The sequence below is a fragment of the Malaclemys terrapin genome, chromosome 1 (genome assembly GCF_027887155.1).
Source record: "Malaclemys terrapin pileata isolate rMalTer1 chromosome 1, rMalTer1.hap1, whole genome shotgun sequence".
Classification (NCBI taxonomy): domain Eukaryota; kingdom Metazoa; phylum Chordata; order Testudines; family Emydidae; genus Malaclemys; species Malaclemys terrapin.
This window is the reverse complement of record NC_071505.1, coordinates 210,602,080-210,625,440: the sequence shown is the minus strand read 5'-3', so window position 1 is coordinate 210,625,440 and position 23,361 is coordinate 210,602,080. Positions and strand designations below refer to the sequence as shown.

Genomic DNA, 23,361 nt, shown 5'->3' with positions numbered 1-23,361 from the left:
TGATAACTTTGGATCGGAGATTCAGTGCCGAATCCTATTCCATTCACACATTTCAGCATTGTACTCTGGAAGCATTTGTCAGACTAATGAAGTCAAATGGTGCATCTGCTTTGGTTTACAAATAGAAGTTAGTGTAACTTTTTTATATTTAATTTTGATCTTAACTTTGTAACTTGCAATTTTCTATTTAATGAAGCCTGCTTATAGCAATAACATTTTCTTATCCTAAATCATATTAATTGGAACATAGTGTTTTTGAAAATCAGTGTTTTTCTTTTTACATCTCACTTCCCTTCTTGACAGAAAGGTACTTCTGCACTATCTTTCCTGCTGTCTTTGTATATCAGACATAAAAAGTCATAGGGGATGCATTCCTGCCAAGAAGTACTGCCAAAAAATGTATCTCTGACCTTGGCTCAGAACTTGAAATAGGGCCAGGTATTTAACTCTGCTGCGATGTTATGCGTGGACTAGTCATTGGCAAATTAGCAGGCTGCAGAGTAGTGAAAACCTTGAAAGTTAAAGCAAATATATCCTGTATCTAAATTAAAAGCAATTATTTTAAGTTAATTTGGACAAACAGCAGATGTTTCGCATTTTTTTAATCAAAACAAAGCAGTCATTGGAAGCAAGCAAGAGGAAAGGACAGACACAGATCAGCAATGCTTTGTAAATCCTTGACTTTTGCTTCATTACAGCTGTAAATACGATAGTTAATTGCATGGAGGCTTGACGACTTGCAGATGGGCTAACTGTAGAAGAGCTTATGTCAAGCTCTAAAATCTCTTCCACCTGGGATTGCTTAGTGTTGTGGGTGAGGTTTTAGCCAGATCGGATCAGAAAAACATGGATTTTAAATATTAACAGGAAAAAAATCCCTCACAAACTTACAATCATACAGCCATGTAGGGTGTTCCTTTACAATGAGAATTTCACTAACTTAATTTTAGCTATTTACAATCAACCTTTAGGATCTGAAAACTCAATTTCACATGTGTGAAGATATGCAAAATGTTCCAGTTGACAATTAATGTACAGTCTCTGATTTTAGTGGATGACATGGCATAAACCTTTAATATTCTTCTTTGTACTTTTAAAAATTATTAAATGAGCCTGAACCAAAAAAGATAGCTTAATGATATACACTCTTGTAGCACATCTTCACATTTGATGCTTATAGGAATGATTCCAAGACTACAATCAATAGTCTTGAGAAGGATGTTGGTGTCCTTGATAAAAGTGATAAGCCTGTCTTTTTCAGGGGAATTGATTTTACTATAGATTTCACTAGTTTATTTTTATTCAACATCATTATTTGAATGATAGTCTGAAACAAGTGATGTTAAGTTCCCCAAATGACCTTTGTTTAAGAGAAGAGTGAAAAGACTGTACATCCTAGTGGAGAAGAATCTTTAGGGATGGAGAAGCCAATTGTCATGGGGTAGGAGGAAGGAAGACCTCTGTCGGGGATTAAATGGAAGAAGGCTTTTACAATATTTTGTCTCTTTTTGCATTGCTAGCGTATGTTTGTGTATATACTGTATACACACTCTCGCGTGATAACTTTATAGTGGTTTTGTGATTGTTTTCAACATTATTTTAATCTGCAGGGAAAGCTTATGGAACCCAGCTTGCAACAATGCAGTAAGAAAGAATGTGACGAGTCCCCTTTCAACTATATGATTCAAATGAACAACAAACTACTCTTGGATATTAGACGTTACTTAAAAAGCTACTATAATGTAAGTATCCAAAAAGTATTCTTTACAATGTTAAATTAATCCTCAGTTCTCTAATGGGTACTCAGTTTTTCTTGGGGGTGACAGAGTATTCATTTTGTGCAATACTGATTACTGTGGTTTGTAATAGCTACAAAAAACTCCCCCTTCACCTCCATAACTAATGTGATTTTTATTCTCATTAAAATAGATTGATGGATGTTAAATCCCAATTTAAAATACTTCTCGTTTCTAAAACAAATTTTAATATTCCCCAGTGTAGAGGATATGATAGATAAGAACATCTTAAATTTTTGCATATAAGTTATTGGCCATGTTACATATAGAGTAGATCTTTGTATTTTAAGTTTATTTTTTGAAGAAAAGGTGACTGTAATGCATTGAGAAAAATCTATGAAGGTAGGGATTTGAGCATGCAAATACCAACTTTTCTTTTAAACTAAATCTGGTTCAAGATGCATTATTTAATGAACAGTCCATTAATTTGAGAAAAGAGGCCTTGTCCACTAATAATGTTCTGAAGGATGACAGAGATAACTTCTTACTAGCTCTGTGGGTTATGAAGGTTTCTTTCTGGCCACTTTGGTACAATTTTTTTTAATCAAACCTGTTGAAACCAGACACAAGCATAAAGGTTTTGGCATTTTTGGCATTATAGAGCTTCTTCCAAGCAGCATGAAGAAGGCTGTTTAATAGCAAAATGTTACTGTCTATTCTTGATATATCCATTTGTGGTTCAAAAATGTAAATAAAAGATATTGTCTGGATTAAAGTGCTCCGTGGCTCTTATAAACTGGACACAACCACTTCTTATGTATCAAAGTATTCAGATGTCATGGGACTAATTGAGTCACTTTTATAGTGTACAGACAAACTTAATATGAACTTAAGTATGACTCTCTATATACAATGAAAATGTGTATCTACTGAAATGAGTTCATTTTCTTTTTTAGTTGCAACATAAATCATAACTAGACCCTGGGGCAGGTTTATGGTGAGATGGGTTGGGAATGTTTTTGTGAAATGGTAAAGGATATTTGATTCAGAATAGTCAATGTGGGAGCTTCAGATGCTCAGCGCTTCTGAATATAAGGCCTTAGGTGTATAAAGCTGAGTAACCAAAATTAGACTCTGTTTTTGAAAATTTAGTCTTTTGAATGGCTTACCAAATTGATGGTTCCTTTGGTTGAATATTACAAAACGTTTGCAGGGAAGTACAGTAGTAATATTTTTTTTCTAATAGCTCCAGTTTATGCTTATGTTCTAATAGCTCTCACTTGTGTACTGTTTTTTCCTCTGTATTAATTCTTAACACATTATTAAGTAAATGTTTCCATACTTCTCACATTGCCAGTGGGGGGAAAAAAAACCTCAATTCCGTTAAGAAATTCTTTAAAAAAAAAAAAAAAAAACTCAATTCCTTTTTATATTTGTTTGTAGTATTTGACGACCCTATTTTCAGAGAGCCAAACAGTTCTTTGCCATGTTTAAATTTAAATTTAGTCACTTAATTACAAGTGCGAATAAGTTGCTCCTTCATATGAAAGTTGAAGGCATTGGCAGATGGTTTGAATAGGCAACACCATACCGAACGTATGGGTTTGAGACCTCATATTTAACCTTAACCTAGCAGAAGCTTCCTTTCAAAGTTCATCTGTTTCCAAAATGGACATAATTGTAGTTACGTAATGAAGTTTGTTTTATTAAGGCAATATATCAAGGCATGTAGCTTTAGTATAAAAGTTGCTTACTGCTAAACTTTTCTAGATTTGATGCATTTAAATTATTATAATTATTTAACAAGTGCTAAGCTCATTTCAAGCACTTAATGTGCTAGAAAACATTACATGCACAGAATGTACAATACTGAGCACATTGAAAGAGGCAAATTGTGTTCATGTTAAGGGGAAAGAGTTAATATTGCACTATGCTCTGTCCATATCAATAACGTCTTGCTATAGGTTTGTTCCACATCATTATGGAATCAAGTTATAAATCAAAATGCAAAGTGCCATTGTTTGAATGCTGCCAAACGATTAGAAAGGTTCATTACATTCTAACTTTTTAAATATCCTTTTCCATGGCCCATAGAAATTGTGATTGAATATAACTAATGAGCTCCTTCATGTGGAAGTTATAGCAGTGTAACAGGGAGTTCCCTGAACTTTTTGATACATTTTAATAGGAATATATTGAGAATTGAGCTTTAGACCAGTTGATCAAATTATTTGTACAGCATTTTGAAGGTAAAAAAGCTGTGTAAATGCCAAGTATCATTATTAGTCTCCAGAAGATTGAGATGACTGTGCTGCCAGAGCTTATTTCCAAATAGAATAGTATTTTAGTTTGTAAAAAGGAGATTTCTTTGAGTTGGACAGGAAACCTTTATTGTATCCCAGTAATAATTAGAGAGGCAGGTGCTCTGTGAGCTTCATTTTATCTTTTATCCAGTATTTCTAATAGCTGTGTCACAGTTGGAGTTGAAAATTTTCAAATGAGATGTTTGGGCTAAGGGAAATATATAATCTTATAAACTATGACATACCTTCTGAGCAAAACTTTGGATGAAACTTTGAGACTTGGGTGTAGCAGATGGTTGTTGGAATGGCTGTGCCCTTCAGCTGTGGAGGAAGAGAGGTAAAAATTTAATATAGAAAAACAAAATTTTAGTTCACACTTGTATGGCAGATATTACCATTGTTTCTATAAGGATAAAATTGTACCTAAAACAGAAATGTATCTATATGAAAATGTAAAGGCTTTGTTTTAACCTTGAAAATATAGTAAACTACATTTTATGACGGTAACAGTGCCTAGGTTCTGATGATTTCTTAACGCCTGTTCCAAAGCCCATTTAAATCAATGGGAGTCTTTCCATTGAGTTCAGTGGGCTTTGAATCAGGCCCTTAAGGATTTCAGACCACGCCTCCTTCATTCCTTATTCTGTTTAAGTGCCTTAAAAAGTCCAGCCTTGTAAATTTATCATGAAAATTTATCAGCTTAGATATAAAATCGGTTTGTCATGGTGCTGATAAAAATCGAACGATTTTACTTGTAAAAAACAAAACAAAAAGAACCCCAAATAAATACACCATGCGAGTGGGCAAGTAGAACTGTGCAAGCCTGCTATAATTCCTACTGTTTTAACGCATGCATTCACCTTTTTGTAAAATACATTTCTTTGTTGCTAAAACCAGCCTGGTTCCATTTGAACACTGAAATATTGTTTAGCTACCACAAACAGCATTTAGCATTATTCCAGTAGTTAATTCCTTAATATTAAATAACATACACGAGCCTTGATCTTAATTATTCATTTGTAACTGCAAATATATTAAGCCAAGATGACATCCAAAGATTTTAGTTTCTTTCCAGAGCTGCATTATTCTTTTGAAAGATTGATCTCAGTTTTTTAAATTCTGCTGCAGAAAAGCAAATAGAGAGAAATAGCTAATCTAAATTGGGAAATGAAGAGGGCTTTTTTAAGCATGAAAATTTCATCATCTTGTCAGCTGGCAGAATGCCTGCTGTGTGGATTCACAAAGGCTAAGAATTACACTTTCATGAAATTTTCCTCACTAACTGCCCTGGTTAATTTGAAAGATAACCCACTGTTTTAATTCATTCCTCAATTGGGCGGTGCAGGTTTTATTTTTGATCCGACAAAGCATTTGTGTTAATCGTTTTGGCCCTCTACTAGACACTCTTGGGATTGTGCTTTTACAATAAACGTGTCTGTGATAGCTCTTTAGTCTATTATACTTACAATAGATCCATAGAACTGGTAATTAATTCTGTACTGCTTTGGAAAAGGGAAGAATAGGTGTAGCTCTGTCAAGTGCTGCTGGGAAGTTTGTTTAGCTGGTTCATTTTTGAAGTGTTACCCTCAGCCATCAATGAAACATCCATGCTGGAGAGAGGCTAGGACAGAAATCCATGACCATAAATGAGTAAACAAACCCAACTTTTACCTTGAAGAGTGGAGTCACTTAATTTATGGTATTTGCATCTAATTCTTAGGTTGAAAAAGTATAACAGAAACTTCCCGTTTAAATATTTGTCTATAATGTGGACACACGTTATAGAAAGACTTTGGGGAATAAAGGTTAGCTATTCTATTGCCTTTAATAAACCCCAGGCACATCCCAATCCGTAGCCATAAGAAAATTGCAGAATCGAATACTTGGCACCCCTAAATATGTTCCTCATATTTCCTTTGGTTATTAAGAGAAGAAATGGATTACCCATTTAATATCCACAAATTGAAGCTAAAAACAGAGTACATTACACGTGCAATCTGACTGATAGCAAAGTTCACCTTGCATTGAGTGGGTTGTTGATGAAGAACTATTATCACACAATCACAATATTCTTTTACCTATTCATTTAATGTACACCTGTGATACATCAGCAGCTTGTTTGTAGTTAAGGGATATGTTTAAATATAAGGTTATTTGCTATTAGTTCACAGTTACTAACACTGTAAAACCTGACTTATGCATCTTTGTTTCATGTACAGTATTTATTTTAAAAAATGCAACTAGCCTTAAAATAAGGTGTAACAAAATGCCTTTATTTCATGGCCCTTGTCCACTGCGCCACTGTACCCCACAGATGGAAGTGAGTTTGAAGGCTATTGAACACTGCTAAATAACTTTGTGCTCTTCTGCTGTGAAAATTCAGTGTTCAATAGCCCTCAAAATTTCTCATTTCTTACCTGTGGTGGGGTGGTCTGCTGCTGGCACATTAGGTCTCAGTATAAAGCATATAGGTACCCTACTTGAAGCTCTCTTGAATTATTTTAGTTTTTGTGTATATCTTGGTTTTTGCATTAATATTTAGCACATTTAGAAAGAACTTTTTTAAAACAAACGCCATTATAAGAAGTTATAAAAAAGCATGTAAATATTGAGATTTCAATACATATCCACATAACAGTACAAAGATAACACTGCTCTACAGCCAAAATACTTCTGAAATAAATGTAGTCAAACTTTACTAATTCGGGGTCACTGAGAACGAAAATGATGCTTAAAATTGTTGATTAGCTCTAGTTTTCAAGATATGCTATTGGGTCAGTATATACGACCCTTGACTTGGGAATGGCGGAGGATAAGTGAGTTATAAAGGGAAGGGATCTCAATTTAAACCAGAAATGACTGAAATACATCTTTGACTGGATCTATGAATAAATCTATGACTGGGTTTGGACAGTACTTGCTTTTTAGGCAAAACAATGAATGATGCAATCTGAAGCTGGTATTGCGTCATACATGATATGAATTGCATCATGTTATTCCTAGAAGTCATGGATGATGCAATCATAACGAAGCTTACATCACTCTGCTGTACAAATTGCCCTCTATCAGCTCTAGAAATCATACAGTGTCGTGCTCTTATTTGTCAGTGTTTGATTTTGCAAAGGGACCCATTTCTGTTTAGCCAAAGTGAGCAGAGATGCCTCGTACTTGTGTGAACAGTGCAGATAACTTCTGTATGTTTGTGGTGAAGTGACTTTTGCATCACAAAAGCGCAGTATAACCACTATGGTTAAGAAAGCCTATCACCTTTATTTTGGCTGCAAAATTGGAGATCAGGACAAGAGGTGGGCCCCACACATGTGCTGCAACACTTGTGCAACAAATCTTCGCCAGTGGTTGAACAGGAAAAGGAAATCTATGCCTTTTGCAGTGCCAATGATTTGGAGAGAGCCAACAGATCATACCAGCAATTGTTACTTCTGCATGGTGCCGCCAGTTGGGAAAGGTGTGTCAAAGAAGAAAAAGTGGACTGTGCATTATCCAAATATTCCATCAGCTATACGCCCAGTACCCCATGGAGAAGGACTGCCGGTTCCTGATGCACCAGAATTATTCTCACTTGACTCAGACGAGGAAGAGGAAGAGGATGAAACTTCTGGTCCTGAACCATCAATGTCACATGACCCACATTTTCTCCCATCCTCCTCCTCTGAACCACACCTCATAACACAAGGTGAACTGAATGACCTTGTCAGGGATTTGGAACTACCCGAGGCAGAGCTGTTGGGCTCCAGACTACAGCAGTGGAATCTCCTGGCAGGTGATGTTAGGGTTTCCATGTTCCGTGACTGTCAAAAGGATCTTGTCCCATTCTTCTTCATGGAAGGTGATCTTGTAGCCTGCAACTACATCGATGGTGTGATGGCAGCCCTCAACATCGTTCACGATCCAGATGAGTGGACACTGTTCATTGATTCATCGAAAACGAATCTTAAAGCTGTTTTACTGCATAATGGCAATGTTTTGCCATCAATTCTAGTTGGTCATGCAGTCCATATGAAGGAAACCTATGACAACATGAAACAACTTTTGAGGTGCATAAACTATGACCAACATCAGTGGCAGCTTTGTGGCGATTTGAAGGTTGTTGCTCTCTTGCTTGGTCTGCAGACTGGATATACAAAGTACTGCTGTTTTCTCTGTGAATGGGATAGTCGTGCAAGAGATTCCCACTACATCAAGAAAGATTGGCCACTCCGACAGTCATTGGAGCCTGGGAGGAAAAGTGTTCAGCATCCACCACTTGTTGAATCAAGGAAGATTTTGTTACCACCGTTACACATCAAGCTGGGTCTGATGAAGAATTTTGTCAAGGCCGTTGACAAAACACAAGCAGCTTTCAAGTACCTCCGTGGAAAATTTCCAAGGTTAAGTGAAGCTAAGATAAAGGAAGGCGTCTTTGTTGGTCCTCAGATTCGTGAACTTCTTCGAGATGATGCATTTGACCATGCACTGCGTGGCAAGGAAAAGACGGCATGGAAAGCCTTCCAGTTAGTGGCAATAAATTTTCTCGGAAACAACAAGGCAGACAACTACAGGTTGTTGGTGGAAAACCTCCTCAAGGCATACAAAAGCCTTGGTTGCAACATGTCACTAAAGATACATTTTTTGCATTCTCATCTAGATTTTTTTCCACCGAACTGTGGAGCAGAGAGCGACGAGCACGGCGAGCGATTTCACCAGGACATTGCAACAATGGAGAAACGCTATCAGGGCAAATGGAGCCCATCAATGCTTGCAGGCTATTGCTGGACAGTGACAAGAGATGCTCCATTTAATGAATACAAGAGACAAGCCAAGAAGTGCTGAGTAGACACTGAATAGGACTAAACTATGTGCATAATAGTTTTTTGCCTTTTGTTTCATAATAAATTTTATTTATATAACCCTTTTGCTGATTTTTAAAGTGTTACATAAACAGGACAGGTGAAATATTATCATGTAAAGCAACCATAAACACATGAAAAGACCTAGGTTTACAATTTATGATTAAAACTCTACTATCTACACAATATACATAGATATAAAATGTAAAAACTTAAATATCTTAGAAACAGTAGCCAATCAGTTGTTTTAATTGTCATATTTGAATTCAGCACATCAAAATACATAATAAATAGCACATTTTATCTCTGAAGCAGACGACTTCTCAAAAATTGTAGACCAGGTTAACAGGTCTGGTTCTGAACCTGTTATCTCCCACACTGTAATCAAATGCATTGCCAACAAGCTACAGGTGGACACCACATGAACAGGTAAACGTATGATTGTAAGGAATGTGATGACTGTTCTGTAATCATGTTCTCCCAAGATTAATCTGTTGTAAATTTTTTGGTACTATTAACTTTAGGGTGTTTAAGCATTTGATAATGAGTAAATAAGATCAAAACACAGGAGAAATTAAGAGATCATTTGAGGAAGGAGTTAGTCAACTATGACAAGAAGCTGCTATCCATGAGTATTGACTATTATGGGAAATACGTTATCTACTATATATACATGGATTTGTGAGGCTTTTGCAGATTTGGAATTACATCATTGTAGTCTCACTTTATGAATCAAACACGATGGTGATGTTTCCATAATAGGGGAAGCTTCCAAGTGAAGGCAGAGCTGAAAACAATTGTAGTGCAAAGGAAAGGTAAAAGACTAATGTGGTTCTGTTAGTGGTTCCAAAGGGCCTAAGAATGAATGAAAAGAAAATCCCATCAAATTCTCAAGATTTTCTTTGTTTTTAAGTTGGTTTGCCCAGTAGCATCTTCTCTGTCTTTTTCTTCATTGAGACTGACACCTAAATTTCAACCAGAACCCTATTTTGGCTAACTACCAGGAAATAGGAGATATACTGTTCAATGAGGAAACAATAATCAATATACCGATTAAGATTTTTTTTTTGGCTACAATACAGTCTTCCCTAGAAGCTCATATGTACACTGGACTGGAGATAAGATGAGACCCTTTGGGAAACCATATGCAAGGGCTCTTTGGAATGATAAGCAGTTATTCATCACAGACTTCATTGTGTATTAGCTAGAATTGGTTAATCACTACTGTAACTTCTCTGTAATCTGACCATGAAGGGAAGGTTTGAGACCTCTCTCATCAAGATTACATTTTTTTAGCACGGCGTTTCAAGGTGATGGTCAGTCAAGGCAACTTCACAAAAGGCACCAGCATTTTTCTTATCACTAATGGACTGACACTCTTTTTATTGGCTTTTAGTAGTCCCAATGGGTAGGAGCCCAGCTCACTAATCATTGAATCATAGAATACCAAGGTTGGAAGGGACCTCAGGAGGTCATCTAATCCAACCCCCTGCTCAAAGCAGGACCAATCCCCAGACAGATTTTTGCCCCAGATCCCTAAATGGTTCCCTCAAGGATTGAAGTCACAACCCTGGGTTTAGCAGGCCAATGCTCAAAACCACTGAGCTATCCCTTGAAGCTTGCCCAATGCACTCAGAACCTCAGTTATTGAGATTGGGTGAAATTCAGCTAGAAAATAGGGTATGTTTATCCTTTTCTACCTGCACTGCGTAAGAATGTGCATAATTTTAACTGGGCCGTTATTGACCCACTGTTCCAATGACTGGACGGAATTGTCTTTCCGAGTGTTATGGAAACAGTGAAGTCCACTTCTGAGTGCATACTATTGAAACTAGTCCATTAACAGAAACGGTGACGTGCCTTGGCCGCAGCCTGGAGGTCATGATAACTATGACAAAGTGGTGCATGTGCTATAAGAGAGGACAATCATAGTCTCATTCTAGACTTGACTGTTTCCAAGGCAATTTCAATAGCCAACCCGGAACCACTACTAGAATTCAGATTTTCATATTCATGTAATTCTCTTTTTTAGCAGTAATTGTTGAAATATGTATTTACATCTGTCTAGGCTTAGACTTTTTGCTATACGCCATTCAAATTTTTAATGTAATTTTGGATAGAAAAGGACCTCTAATCTGTAAAACACTTGAGATATGACAAGGAATATGAGTCCAGTAATTACTTAAATTTGGGTATGTCTAAAATTTATGAAACACAGTTGCCAGTTCTAACTGTAATTTTGATATACTTGCACCTCTGATTCAAAGCAAATAATGCTCTTTACAGTGAATTATCAAACAATCATATACATCTATGCTACTAATTGAAGCTCTTACTTTTGGAGGCCATTTTAACCATCTACCTGGAAGATTATCCAAAATGTAGTCCATTGACCTTGAACTTCTTAACTTGCATATGTGAGAAGATCCAAAAAGTCTCTACAGTAGAAGAGGTCACACTTCCACCAGACGTGACTTCCCTTCCCACCTTGCCTTGCTCAATGTCCTGCTTCCATAGCGGCAACAGGCAGCTGGAGACTCTTGTCCTCAGAATGACATTTTTGTCAATATTTGTTGTCTTTACCAAAATGTTTTCTTACAAGTGACTGGCAGTATAGAATTCTTTGGTTTGACACTACTTTTAGAAAGCTATGGGATGTTTTTGAAAGTTGGTATTGGAGAGATTGAGGGTCTGTCTTGGTATCCATGGTCTCTTTTCAGCCACAGCAGCCAAAATAGCAGATAAGTCTCTTAATACCATTGGTAAGGCCTCCTCACTCCCAGACCTAGTGTTCCTTCCTCAAAGACCTCAGGAGGTGAAGGAACAAACAATAACATTAACAGCTAATACAGCTCCTGCACAGGGAAAACAGTCTAACCTTCACATTCCTGAACAAGATAAGAAGCCACGTATAGATGTTACTATCATCAGAAACATAAGTGTCTGTACCTGAGGTTTACTGGCATTAATCCAGAATCAGTCCTCAATCAGAGTTATTAATTCCCAAAAAGATGTTTATAGTTTTTACCAGCTTTTTTTGTGTGCGGGGGAGGAAAGAAACAGGTATTTTGTACCAAGAATCCTTTTCCTTGAACATTTTGGTTTATTCCTCTTTTAGTGTCCCCTTGCTTCAAGAAATGTTTCCATTTCAGTGAATCCTTGGAAGTCTCTAGACAGTAGAAAAAAGCAGCTAATGGAAACAAAAAATTCTCTATCATCCAAGTATTCCACAATTCATCATTTCCTGGAGAAAAAGAAAGGGATTAAATAATGCAGATTAGCATTCTGATTTATAAAGTTTCCACTGCTCTCTGTTCCTTCTAAGAGTCCAGAAAATGTATTAGCCCAAACTTCATTGGACATATCTTCCTCTAATTCTTTCCTTTTCTCAAAAGAAAAAAGGGGAAAAATCAGATATAAAGATATATTATCTTCTCTGTTTATCCAAGAAGGAAAGTGAAATATCTTCTTCACAATTATAAGCATCAGTCAAAGAAACCACAGATACATTGGTTTTTCCTGCTTTTAAGAAAAATACAGTAACATCTTTGAATCTTCAGAGGAAGGAAGCAGAACCCTCAAACAAAACATTTTTTCCCCCTCCCCTCTTTCTTAATCTGTCCCAGAAACTATTGATTTCTGGAATAGATTCAACATAAGATGTCCCTTGCAAAATAGAGACACTGTCTTAACAGTTTACAAAATTATGTAAAATTTAGTGAAGCTGAAATATGCTAAAGTAAAGTTCACACACCTGTCAAAGTAGTCTTTTTGTTAGCCAAAGACAGTAATTCCTTCTGATGGTGGCCTCTTTCCTGAGGATCCTTGGTGCAGAATGATTTGTTGTTTCCTTAGGGAGGAGGTTCGTGGAGTTCTCTGCTGCATCTATCCTACTTTTATGTCTTTTACATGTTCTGTTTTTGTTATATCTGTGCTGTATGCAGATCTATTTACATTTTATGGTAAAAGTTAAAACTGTCCACCAAGAAAATATCTCTGATCACTTATTACTGACACCTTCCTAAATGCTATAATTTTCAACAAGGTACTTTTCTTCTAATGAAATGACCAGCATGTGCCTGTGGAGAGGCAATTGCCATATCAGATGGATCTCAGCAGCTGCAAGGTTTTCAGTGGTTCAGTGAGGCCCTCAAAAATGAGGTAGCAGAAAATGCAAGAAAAGAAAAGCATATTATTAAATTAAAGAGTTCCTTTTGTCAATTTAATTCTGGACAGTTTAGAAGAACACCACTTTATCGGTACAACAAATACAGATTTTGGTCCAAACCACTTAGGGAAAGTAGAGGTCAAGGACCAAGCAAACACGGAGCAAACAGACCAATTGCATGACTCCAAACACTAAACGCACCTCCTGAGAAGGCAGTATTCTTGACCCAATCTCAGAAAATGAGCTGTCACAGTAGCTTCCAGGGGCTATGTAGTAATGTTTTCCAAAATTCCTTCTCTATCCTTTGTACCATCTTCGGTGATCAGGAACCTGGAACAGGTAGCCCTTATGGTGCAGGCAATTCATAAACTCCTGTCAGTTGGTGCAGCAAAGGCAGCCACTGCTGAGTTACACACTTCTCAGGCATTACACATATTTGTTCTGAAATGGCCCATTGAGATCAAATCACTGCTGGGCTTCAAATGCCTCAGCAGGTCCATAGGGAAGCCTTCCTTTAGGAGGGAGACATTGCTCTGAATTTTAGCAGTCATGGACTTAAAGAATTTTGAGACATTATTTCAACTTAACCAGTTCCTTTCTTCGTGCCTTTGTTTGTTTCTTTTACAATAGGTTTTCTTCACTCTGTTTTCAGGGCTATCACTCTACCTAACACTGCCAAGGCAGAATTCTATCTTTTGACATCACTGAATATGTAAATCAGGTCCTTTTACTAGCGACTGTAGGGCATCTATCTTTTTCCATATGTGAATGACATTCTGATAAAGGTCCAGATGAGAGAAGAGGTAAATATAAACATCCAGGTAGTCGTGGAAACCCTACAGTCCCATAGATTTGTTTAAATTTCGGGAAAACAAGTCTAATACCCAGTGTAGTTTTAGATCATCCAGGAGTAAACAAAAGAGATACTCTTCAAGCAAGAGTATTCCTATCTGAAGAAAGGAGCAGGGAAGTTGTACTCTGATATATATCCACTCTTGAGCAGTAAGCATCCAGCTACAAGCCTCTCTTCCATGGGTTCTGGGCATAATACTGTCCTTGATAGTTACTACAGTTGGGAATGTTTCAAGAATGACCTCTCCATTTGTGTAATTGTGTTTTGCACAGAAACTGAGATCACAACCAAAAAGAAACCTCACAATCTTCCCCTGTCCCACAAAGTGACAACATTTTTTGTTTGGTGGACGTACTCAAATTAGATCATAAGAGAGTCTCCTTAAGAAGAGATGTGCAGTGATGCAGGTTCGAGTAAACCTAGACCATCCCTGATGGGTGTTTGTCTAACCTGTTTTTAAACACCGCCGATGATTGGGATTCCACAACCTCCATTGGAAGCCTACACCAGAGCTTAACTATGCTTATAGTTAGAAAGTCTTTCCTAATATCTAACCTAAATCTTCCTCACTGCAGATTAAGCCCCTTGCTTCTTGTTCTACCTTCAGTGGATATGAAGAATAATTGATCACAGTCCTTTTTATAACGGCCTTTATCATGTTTGGAGACAGTTATCAGGTTCCACTCTCAGTTATCTTTTCTGAAAACTAAACATGCACAGTTTTTTCAATTTTTCCTCATAGATAGGTTTTCTAAACTGATTATCATTCCTGTTACTCTCCCCTGCACTTCCTCCAATTTCTCCACATCTTTCCTAAAGTGTGGTGCCCACAATTGGATACTGTAGTTCAATTGAGGCATCACCATGCTAAATAGAATGAGACAATTACTTCCCATGTCTTGACACTTCAGTTAATACACACCAGAACATTAGCCTTTTTTACAACTACATCACACTGTTGACTCATTCAATTTGTTATCTGCTAGTGTACCTCAGATCCTTTTCAGCAGTACTACCACTTAGCTGGTTATTCCCCATTTTGTAGTTGTGCACTGATTTTTCCTTCCTAAATGAAGTACTTTGCACTTGTCTTTAGTGAAATTCATCTTGTTAAATTCAGACCAATTTTCCAATTTTTCATGGTGGTTTTGAATTCTAATCCTGCTCTCCGAAGTGCTTGCAACCCCTCCCAACTTTGTATCATCTGCATATTTTATAAGCATACCCTCCACTCCATTATCCATTTTATTAATGAAAATAATGAATAGCACTGACCCCTGTGGGACTCCACTAGATACATCCTCCCAGTTGGTCAGTGAAGCATTGATGATTACTCTTTAAAGTACAGTCTTTCAAACAGTTTTGCACCCCCTTATAGTAATTTCATCTAGACCATGTCTGTAGTTTGCTTATGAGAATGTCATGTGGGACTCAACTCAAAATATATCACATCTGTTGCTTCCCCCTATCCACTAGGACAATAACCATATCAAAGAAGGAAATTAGGTAGGTTTGGCATAATCTTTTTTTTTTTTTTCTTGACAAATCCATGCTGGTTATTCCTTATAACCCTGTGTTCCTCTGGGTGATTCCAAATTGGTTGTTAATTTGTTCCAGTATCTTTCCAGGTATCAAAATTGGGCTGTGAGTGATCTATAATTCTCTGGGTGCTATTGGTTCCTCCTTTTTAAAGACAGGAACCATGTTTGCTCTTCTCCAGTCCTCTGGGACCTCACCTATCTACCTAGAATTACTGAAGATAATTGCTAACTGTTCCAAGATTGCTGCAACTAGTTCCTTAAGTACTCTAGGATAAATTTAATCAGGCGATGCTGCTTTGAATACAGCTAACTTATCTAAATAGCCTTTAACCTGTTCTTTCCCTGTTTTGGCTTGTGTTCCTCCCTCCTTATTATCAATATTAATTGCATAGAGTATCTGGTCACCATTTACCATTTTAGTGAGGACTGAAGCAAAATAGGCATTAAACTCCTCAACCTTCTGGATGTCATTAGTTATTAGTTCTCCTTCCCTGCTAAGTAGAAGACCTACTCTTTGCTTCATCTTTCTCTTGTTTCTTATAGCCTTTTATGTCCCTTGCTAGGTGTAACTCATTTTGTTCCTTAGCCTTTCTGATTTTGTCTCCACATGCTTGTGCTGTTGTTTTGTATTCCTCCTTGTGCAATTCGTCCATGTTTCCACTTTTTGTAGGATTCCTTTTTGATTTTCAGGTCATTAAAGGGCTCCTGATGGAGCCATATTGGCTTCTTATTGTTTTTCCTATCTTTCCTTCACGTTAGGATAGTTTGCTGTTGTGCCTTAATATTATCTCTTTGAGAAACTGCCAGCTCTCCTAAACTTCTTTTTTTCCCTTAGATTTTCTTCCCATTGGACCTTACCTACCAGTTCTCTGAATTTGCTAAATAAAAGTCTACTTTTATTTAAATCCCTTGTAATTATTCTGCTGCTGCTCTCATGTCCCTGTTACAACCAGATCTTATGTTTTGGATATTTCTCCTATTTCTTCTAGAAATGTCACATCTTCCTTCTCTTCCTGATTTGATGGCCTATAGTAAACTTTACCATGACATCATCCCTATTTTTTCCCTCCATTTTATCTTTACCCAGAGATTTTTAACTGGTTTGCCTCTCACCTCCTTCTGGAATTTGGAACAATTGTATATATTCTCGATGTATAATGCAACACCCTTCTCCCTTTTTTTTCTGCCTGTCCTTCCTGAAAAAGCTTATACCCCTCTATACCAATATTCCAGTCATGAGATGTATGCCACAAAGTCTCTGTGATGCCAGTTAGAACATAAAATAAATTGACTTAATACTTCCAGTTCTTCCTGTTTAATCCCCCTACTCCTTGCATTTGTGTATAGACAACTAAGATGTTGAGCAGAATCCCCCACTGATTTTCCTCTTGTTGCTTCTATGACCCTGTTGTAATTTTCCAAGTCCCCCCCACAACATCTAGCTCTCTGTTAAAGTCACCTTTTGAAAGACTATGGTAATGCCAAAGCAGATTGGCTAAGAAGCAGAAAGGTTAATAAGGATGAATGGCATCTTCATTCTGCAATCTTTCAAAAATAGTAAAAGGGTAAATGTAATATTCTCGTCTGTGTCTTTTTCCTGAGACCGAGAATATTTCAAAAGATTGACTCTAACAAGCTGAGAATAATTTTGGAGAATTATTAGTCCAGGAAATCCTGGTGGTACTTGGTGGTAGTAGTAGATTGTGTCTGCCTCTTCCCCTGTGACTCCATTCAGATCTTCTGTCTCAGGGCCTGGAGCTTCACCCTAGTCCCTTGACAGCTTGTTTTTGAAAAGAATGCACAAAAAGATTGAAGAAGGTGAATCCAACTACATCTTGCAGACTTTTAGGAAACCATAAACCACCATTTCATATTCTAGGGTCTCAAGAAGGTTTTGATACTAGTGCTGACTAAAACACATAGATCCACTGAAATGTAATGTTCCTTGTGTTTTACATTGTCTTCAGGATGATATATACTTTAATCTGTTAGTTGTCTTCACCTGTTGCTATTTGGAAAAAAACTGATCCTTATCAGAATTCTAGATTTATTTTGGTTCCCACTATGACCAAATTCATCTGAACAGCCAAACTGTTAAATTTTCCAAAAATACCTACGTTTCCTGCATAGAGAGTAAATCTAGTTTTGAAAATCTGAGAAGCCCTAAAGCATCTTTTTTAACAAAACCACTTTCTTTGTAACAATAACATCTGCAAAGAGTGTCAAACATCAAAGCTTTATCCACGGAAGGCCAGTATTGTATGATTCACTAGGATAATAAATATTTTGTACAGCACCTGAATTTATTCCTGAAAAGAATGGTCAGTTTATAATCACAAGTGATTATTCTACCTTTTTTCTGTCCTAATCCACAGCAACCCAGAGAAAAACATTGATTTAATTTTGATTTTTGCAGAGCAATTCTATTTTTTAAAACAAGATTGGAAAACAATTAAAGAATGAGTAGTTCAGAATTGAAAAACAAGGAATATTGAACCCTTGGATGGAATCACCCATTTATTCCACCCAGTCAGTAGTGGCCTCCTGGGAGGAAAATGCATCAACAGAAAAGACTTGCAGCACAGTGATATGGTTGACCCTGTTCACCTTGGTGCAGCATTACAAAATAGATAGGCATTCTTCCTCTAATGATTTATTTGGGAGAATGGCCCTGAAAGCTTCAGAAGATGAAGTTTAAATTTAGATAAGAGAGCAACAAAATCTTTTCCCATAATCTGTTTAATTGGGCATTTCTTTTCCCTCCCTGTGCTCTTAATTTGCACTGCTAGTCACACCCCAGCTGTGAAGATTAATAGACATGCACTTGTCCAAGAAAGAAAACTTTGTCATATCTGATTTTATTTCACTGATGAAAATGTGAACAGTAAGCTCATCCCTCCCCTTTTTGGTTTGATGGAAAATTTAATAACAGAATCCTCAGTTTGGGTTATGTGTATTTTTATTCAGAGAAAAAAAAGTATAAATTTTCATACATCATGGATACATCCTTTAGCTCACTTCCCTCATCTGCATGATTTTGAAACATTATAGTTACAAGTTGATATCATTTCCGTATTTTAACATTTTACATTTTGAAGAAATTGTTGGCTTTGGAAGAGCCTGAAAGCACAAGGTAGGAAGTGGAGTCAAGTGGAAATGTTTCCTCATCAACTCTTCAGTCTGCCTCTGTTCCTCTGAGAGCAAGGCAACCCAGCTGTGAGGCTTACTGGCCATACTCTTATCAGAGAGAGAGAGAAAATTATCAAGGAAGACAAAATTTCCTCTCTCAATTCTATCCTTACGTAAATTCAGCCTTCTGAGTTCCCATACGTGAGAGTGTAACTTAATTTCCAAATTACATGATGAAAGCACATCTGTCCCAAAATTAATACCTCTTGAGAATATCATAATTGTATATACTGAAAATAATTAGTATCTGTAATTTGCAAGTCATAAATGTCTAATTTTTAGCGAAGTTGTTTGTTTCCATTTAAGATAAATTCCCAATTTAAGATCCGAGGCAACATTCAAATGTACCTCACAGGGGCCAAAATTGTTCTTTCCTTCTTTTCTTTTTAAATGCTGCAAAGAAACATAGTGATTTATGTTGTATTCTGTTGTAGAGAGAACATCCCAACTTTAAAAATATTCTGAGATTCCTTTAATAAAATACTGTTCATTGGATTAGTACCTAACCAGTTTTTTTCCTCACATTGAGGCAACTGATGTCAAACTTCTAATAAAACTAGAAACCACCAAACTACCTAGTCTGATTACCAGCTGTAAAGTATGAAGATGAAGTTTTGTTGTGCTTTTTATCCAAGACAATGAAGATTATCAATTGCCACTTCTTATGAAACATTAGATTCTTTACCTCCATCTGCACAAACAGAGTGGTGGTTAAACACTTCCACTTCATTCATTGCAATTCCAAGCAAAATCACTCCTTCACTCAATCACTCACTTTCTCTCTCTGTCATCTCCCTTAAGGACTCTCAATTTCCAGGGCTTCACCCCTGAATGTACCAAATTCCTTCTCTCCATTTGTTCCTTCTCCATCATAATGGAGCAGTACAAGTGAAGTAAGCTTGAAGTCCATTTGCAAGGACACCCTCTCAGGATCACAAAGAAAGTTGCACTATTCTTGCACTCAGCCTTTTGACCCTGGCTTTCCTTAGGGGGAGGAGATCAGAGTCTGGAGGCTTATTGGGCCCTTTGCATCAGAGGCACTCCATCATCCGAAACACCCATGGAGACACCTCTGCAAGAGCAGGTCAGTCCTCTTCAGGTCTTAGGACTCATTGTTATCTGATAAGAATTTGCCAAGGGTAAATCCAAAACTTGCCCCCTTCCACTCTGTCTAATGCACTTGTAATGGACTCCCTGAGCTAGCATTAAGAATCAGGGCAGCTAACGAGATATCCAGGTGTTGCTCAAAATGAAGCCCTGAGCAGCATGTAACGATTCAAGCTTAATAAGATAGTAGCTGAAAACATGGACAGGCCAAAATATTTACTACCAATGAGTGAAGTTCAGGAAAGAATAGAAGCCCCTCATCCAAGGGCAGAAGCTCTTTTCATTCCTACCCACATCAGATGTATTGGAAAAGGGATCCTCATTTTTCTAGGGTAAGACATGGATGTGGAACATGAGAAGGAAGCCAAGATCATGCAATAGTCTAACCTTTCATTCTAGTTCATTTGTATAACTGCAAGAGAGTTCTCCAGAAATAGACTTGAGGACAGGATATCCCATTCTCAGACACCTGATTCCAGCTGACTTCAGACATGTTGGTACAGGAAGGACTGTATCATGATTTCTCTGGAGCTCCAGACTTCTCTTCCACCTCCTTCAACCTCTGCCTCAATTGTGAAAGCTGATGAGAAACTTCAAACCATCTGGAAAGCATCAAGCACCACCTAGAGTCAGCGGCCATTAGAAACCTATCTTTCAATAGGAAAGGTCTTCAGAACATTCTTCATAGGAAAAAAACAAGGAGGGGAGGGATTTTAGGTCATCCCTCAAGAAACTGAACAGGCTGATGAAAAAGATGAAATTCAGAATGGATCTTGTTCCCACTAACTCCAGTTTCTCTGGGGGAGAACCTAATTCTGTTAGATCTAGCAGAAGTTTATTGGCATATTCCAATTATTCCCTGATACAAAAACCATTGTCAATGAAATGTTACCTTTTGAGTCCCCCAGGATGCTTCAGTAGCCTGGCTAAAGAGTCATTTATACCTTTTATTAGATGAGATGATTATGAGAATATTGCTGCTAGAGACATTACAGGAAGTGGTGTTGCAGATCCTCTCCGTGCTTTAAGCATGGTAACGCAATCCTATCTTCACTACCTGGCAGCTGCCCACAGTATTATAGGGTCTCACAACCCTTCATTTGACTGATGGCATCTAATTATCTGCATAAAGATGAGCTTTCTATTTGTAATCAAGTTGGCAAGGATAGTCTATGAAATGTCAGCTCTTGGAGGCTGTCAATCATATTGCATCTTCCATGAGAATGAGATAATTCATGTTCCAGGGTCTTTCATAACCATGATTAACTCTTCCATGCAAACATCACAGGAAATAAGGTTTTGGACCAAAAAAAAGTAACACCTGAAGGAAAAAAGCATTGCATGTGCTAGATGTGGTGAAAATCCAGGTTAAAGTCAACTAGTTCAGAAAAACAGCTTGGTTTCCTTTCACCTAAATGCTTGTGACTGAAAGTATCTAAATCCTCCTTAGTTAGGTGGATGAAACGCTTATACCATTAAAACCTATTTAGTCACAGATAACATTTCCAGAAGGAATTGACACCCTTTCATCATAATCTATGGCAGGCTTCTGGGCAGAAGGGGCATCAACAACCAGAGAGGAAGTTTATGAAGTGTTAATGACCGCACTATTAAGCGCTACAGTTTTCACCATAGGCAGTGACTTTTTTGTTTCCCTGGGGTGTTCCACCTCAAGGCTCTGCCCCCACTCCACTCCTTCCCCTCTGGCCCTGCCCTCATTCCACCTCTTCCTGCCCTCCCTGTACCCCCTTCCCTGAGGCCCCGCCCTTGCTCTGCCTCTTCTTGCCACCTCTCGCCCCCGCATCCCAAGGCCCCACCCTCACTCTGCCTCTTCCCACTCCAACCCCTCCCAGGAGCCCGCTGCTCTCTGCCCTCCCCCAGCTGTCAAACAGCTGATCGGCAGCCCCCACAAACAGATTATCAGTGGTGCCTCCAAACAACTGTAGCTGGTGGGTGCTGAGCACCCACTGTTTTTTTTCCGTGGGTGCTCGAGCCCCAAAGCACCCACAGTGTCGGCATCTATGGTTTTCACCTTGATTCCTCAGCAGAAACATTCTTTGTTGGGAAGGTGATCCAAGTGGTACTCCTAAAATAGAGTAATATTAATGTATGGATGGGAAAGGACAACGCTTCATTCTGTCTTTCTTGTCTTTAGCTCATTGTCAACAGAGCAACACTTATTTACATACTGCTAAGGATCTGGCCTTTGATGTTAATAGACCTCTGTGTTCTTCTCTGAAATATATGGAACCCCAAGAGAAAAGCTAATTCCCTTTTTGGGGCATATCATGTCCGCTTCAGAGGAAAGAAACACAAAAGTTCCATTGCATTACAAAGGCCAATAAATCTCCAAAAACAATACAAGCTCATGTACTAGATTTGCCTTGACACCTTGGGCCGAAAGTCATCAGCTTCTGTGGAAGAAATCTGTGAATCAACCATCTGGATGAACTAGCTTGTCATGTGTTCATCAGTACACTTACAAGCTGGGACTGAGCCCTCGTGATACAGCCTTGAGGCAGGAATATATTTCATGCCTGGTACCCTTAACATTTCAAAATTCACTTGATTTTCCTTATATTCCTAGATAATTTCCTTCCTTCTTACTTTTATTATTCTATTTTTCCCCATGTTTGATGATTGGCAAACCTAGATTAGAGTTTCCTGTATTTATCAATTTCTTTCCTTAGAGAAGGTATCTGATCCAGCCCCACTTATTGCTGTAGTTCAACACTGGTTGTTTTGTAATTTCCTTTTCTGAAAGCAAAATTGTATCAGTCCTGTGCTGTAGTTAATTATTGTCAGACATTTAATATCTTGTAATATTAACTTTATCCTAATATTGAAATACCATTATTATCTTCACAATTTACAGGTTTGGAAGAACTTTTTCTTAGCAGGAAGTAATAGGAGGGTCCTTCCACCCTGTTTCAGTTTTGTCAGCTTTAGCTGTCTCCAGCACTACAAAGTGAGAGAACCCTACCCATCAGTCAGTTCAAGAGACCTGAGGTCTTGGATAGGAGAGAAATAGAGAGAAAACAAATTGCTTGTCTTTTGTAGTGAAGTTGGCAATAAATATGGCATGTTAACTTTTATGAGCGATTACTTTTTACCACTGAATTAAAGTGTAATATGTTGCTTAGACAAGATGTACTAGGTAGCGTTTTGTTTTTCTTTAGTCTATAAAACTCAGTCACCATTTTCAGGAACAAATATTGCTAAAGACACCAGATTGTAAAATCTCTGCTGCTTCTTCAGAGAGTCTTGGGGCCATCCTCTGATATGTAATTGCTTTTACATCAGTCACAAGAGAAAGACAAGAATGCGCTTTCCTTGAACTTAACAGTTTGGGCAATTTTCTGTAATCCAGTAAATACAAATTGTACCCTGATTATCCATCTACGTCTGTCAAGGAAATTTTAATGGATGAATGAATGAGTCAAATATATGCATGGAAATATACAAATGTGCAAAATATGGGTCTAATTACAAGGCTGCTGAATTTACACAAGGTCAGGTAAACAAGGCACCAGTGTAATGATTATTAATTGTTAATAATGCCTTTGGGAAAACATTCTCATGTCTCTTCTGAACACCTAACAGTTTTGCCTTTTCAG

The 23,361-nt window shown here is 37.6% G+C and overlaps 1 protein-coding gene across 2 annotated transcripts in view; it reads left to right on the top strand.

The window, feature by feature from the left end:
* Positions 1 to 23,361, top strand: part of POLA1 (DNA polymerase alpha 1, catalytic subunit) — a 332,559-nt gene that overhangs the window by 178,738 nt on the left and 130,460 nt on the right. For both annotated transcript variants that reach the window (XM_054005937.1, XM_054005938.1), the window contains exon 34: positions 1,611 to 1,742. In XM_054005937.1, coding sequence (XP_053861912.1) covers positions 1,611 to 1,742 — 132 coding nt within the window. The remainder of the gene's footprint in view (positions 1 to 1,610; positions 1,743 to 23,361) is intronic.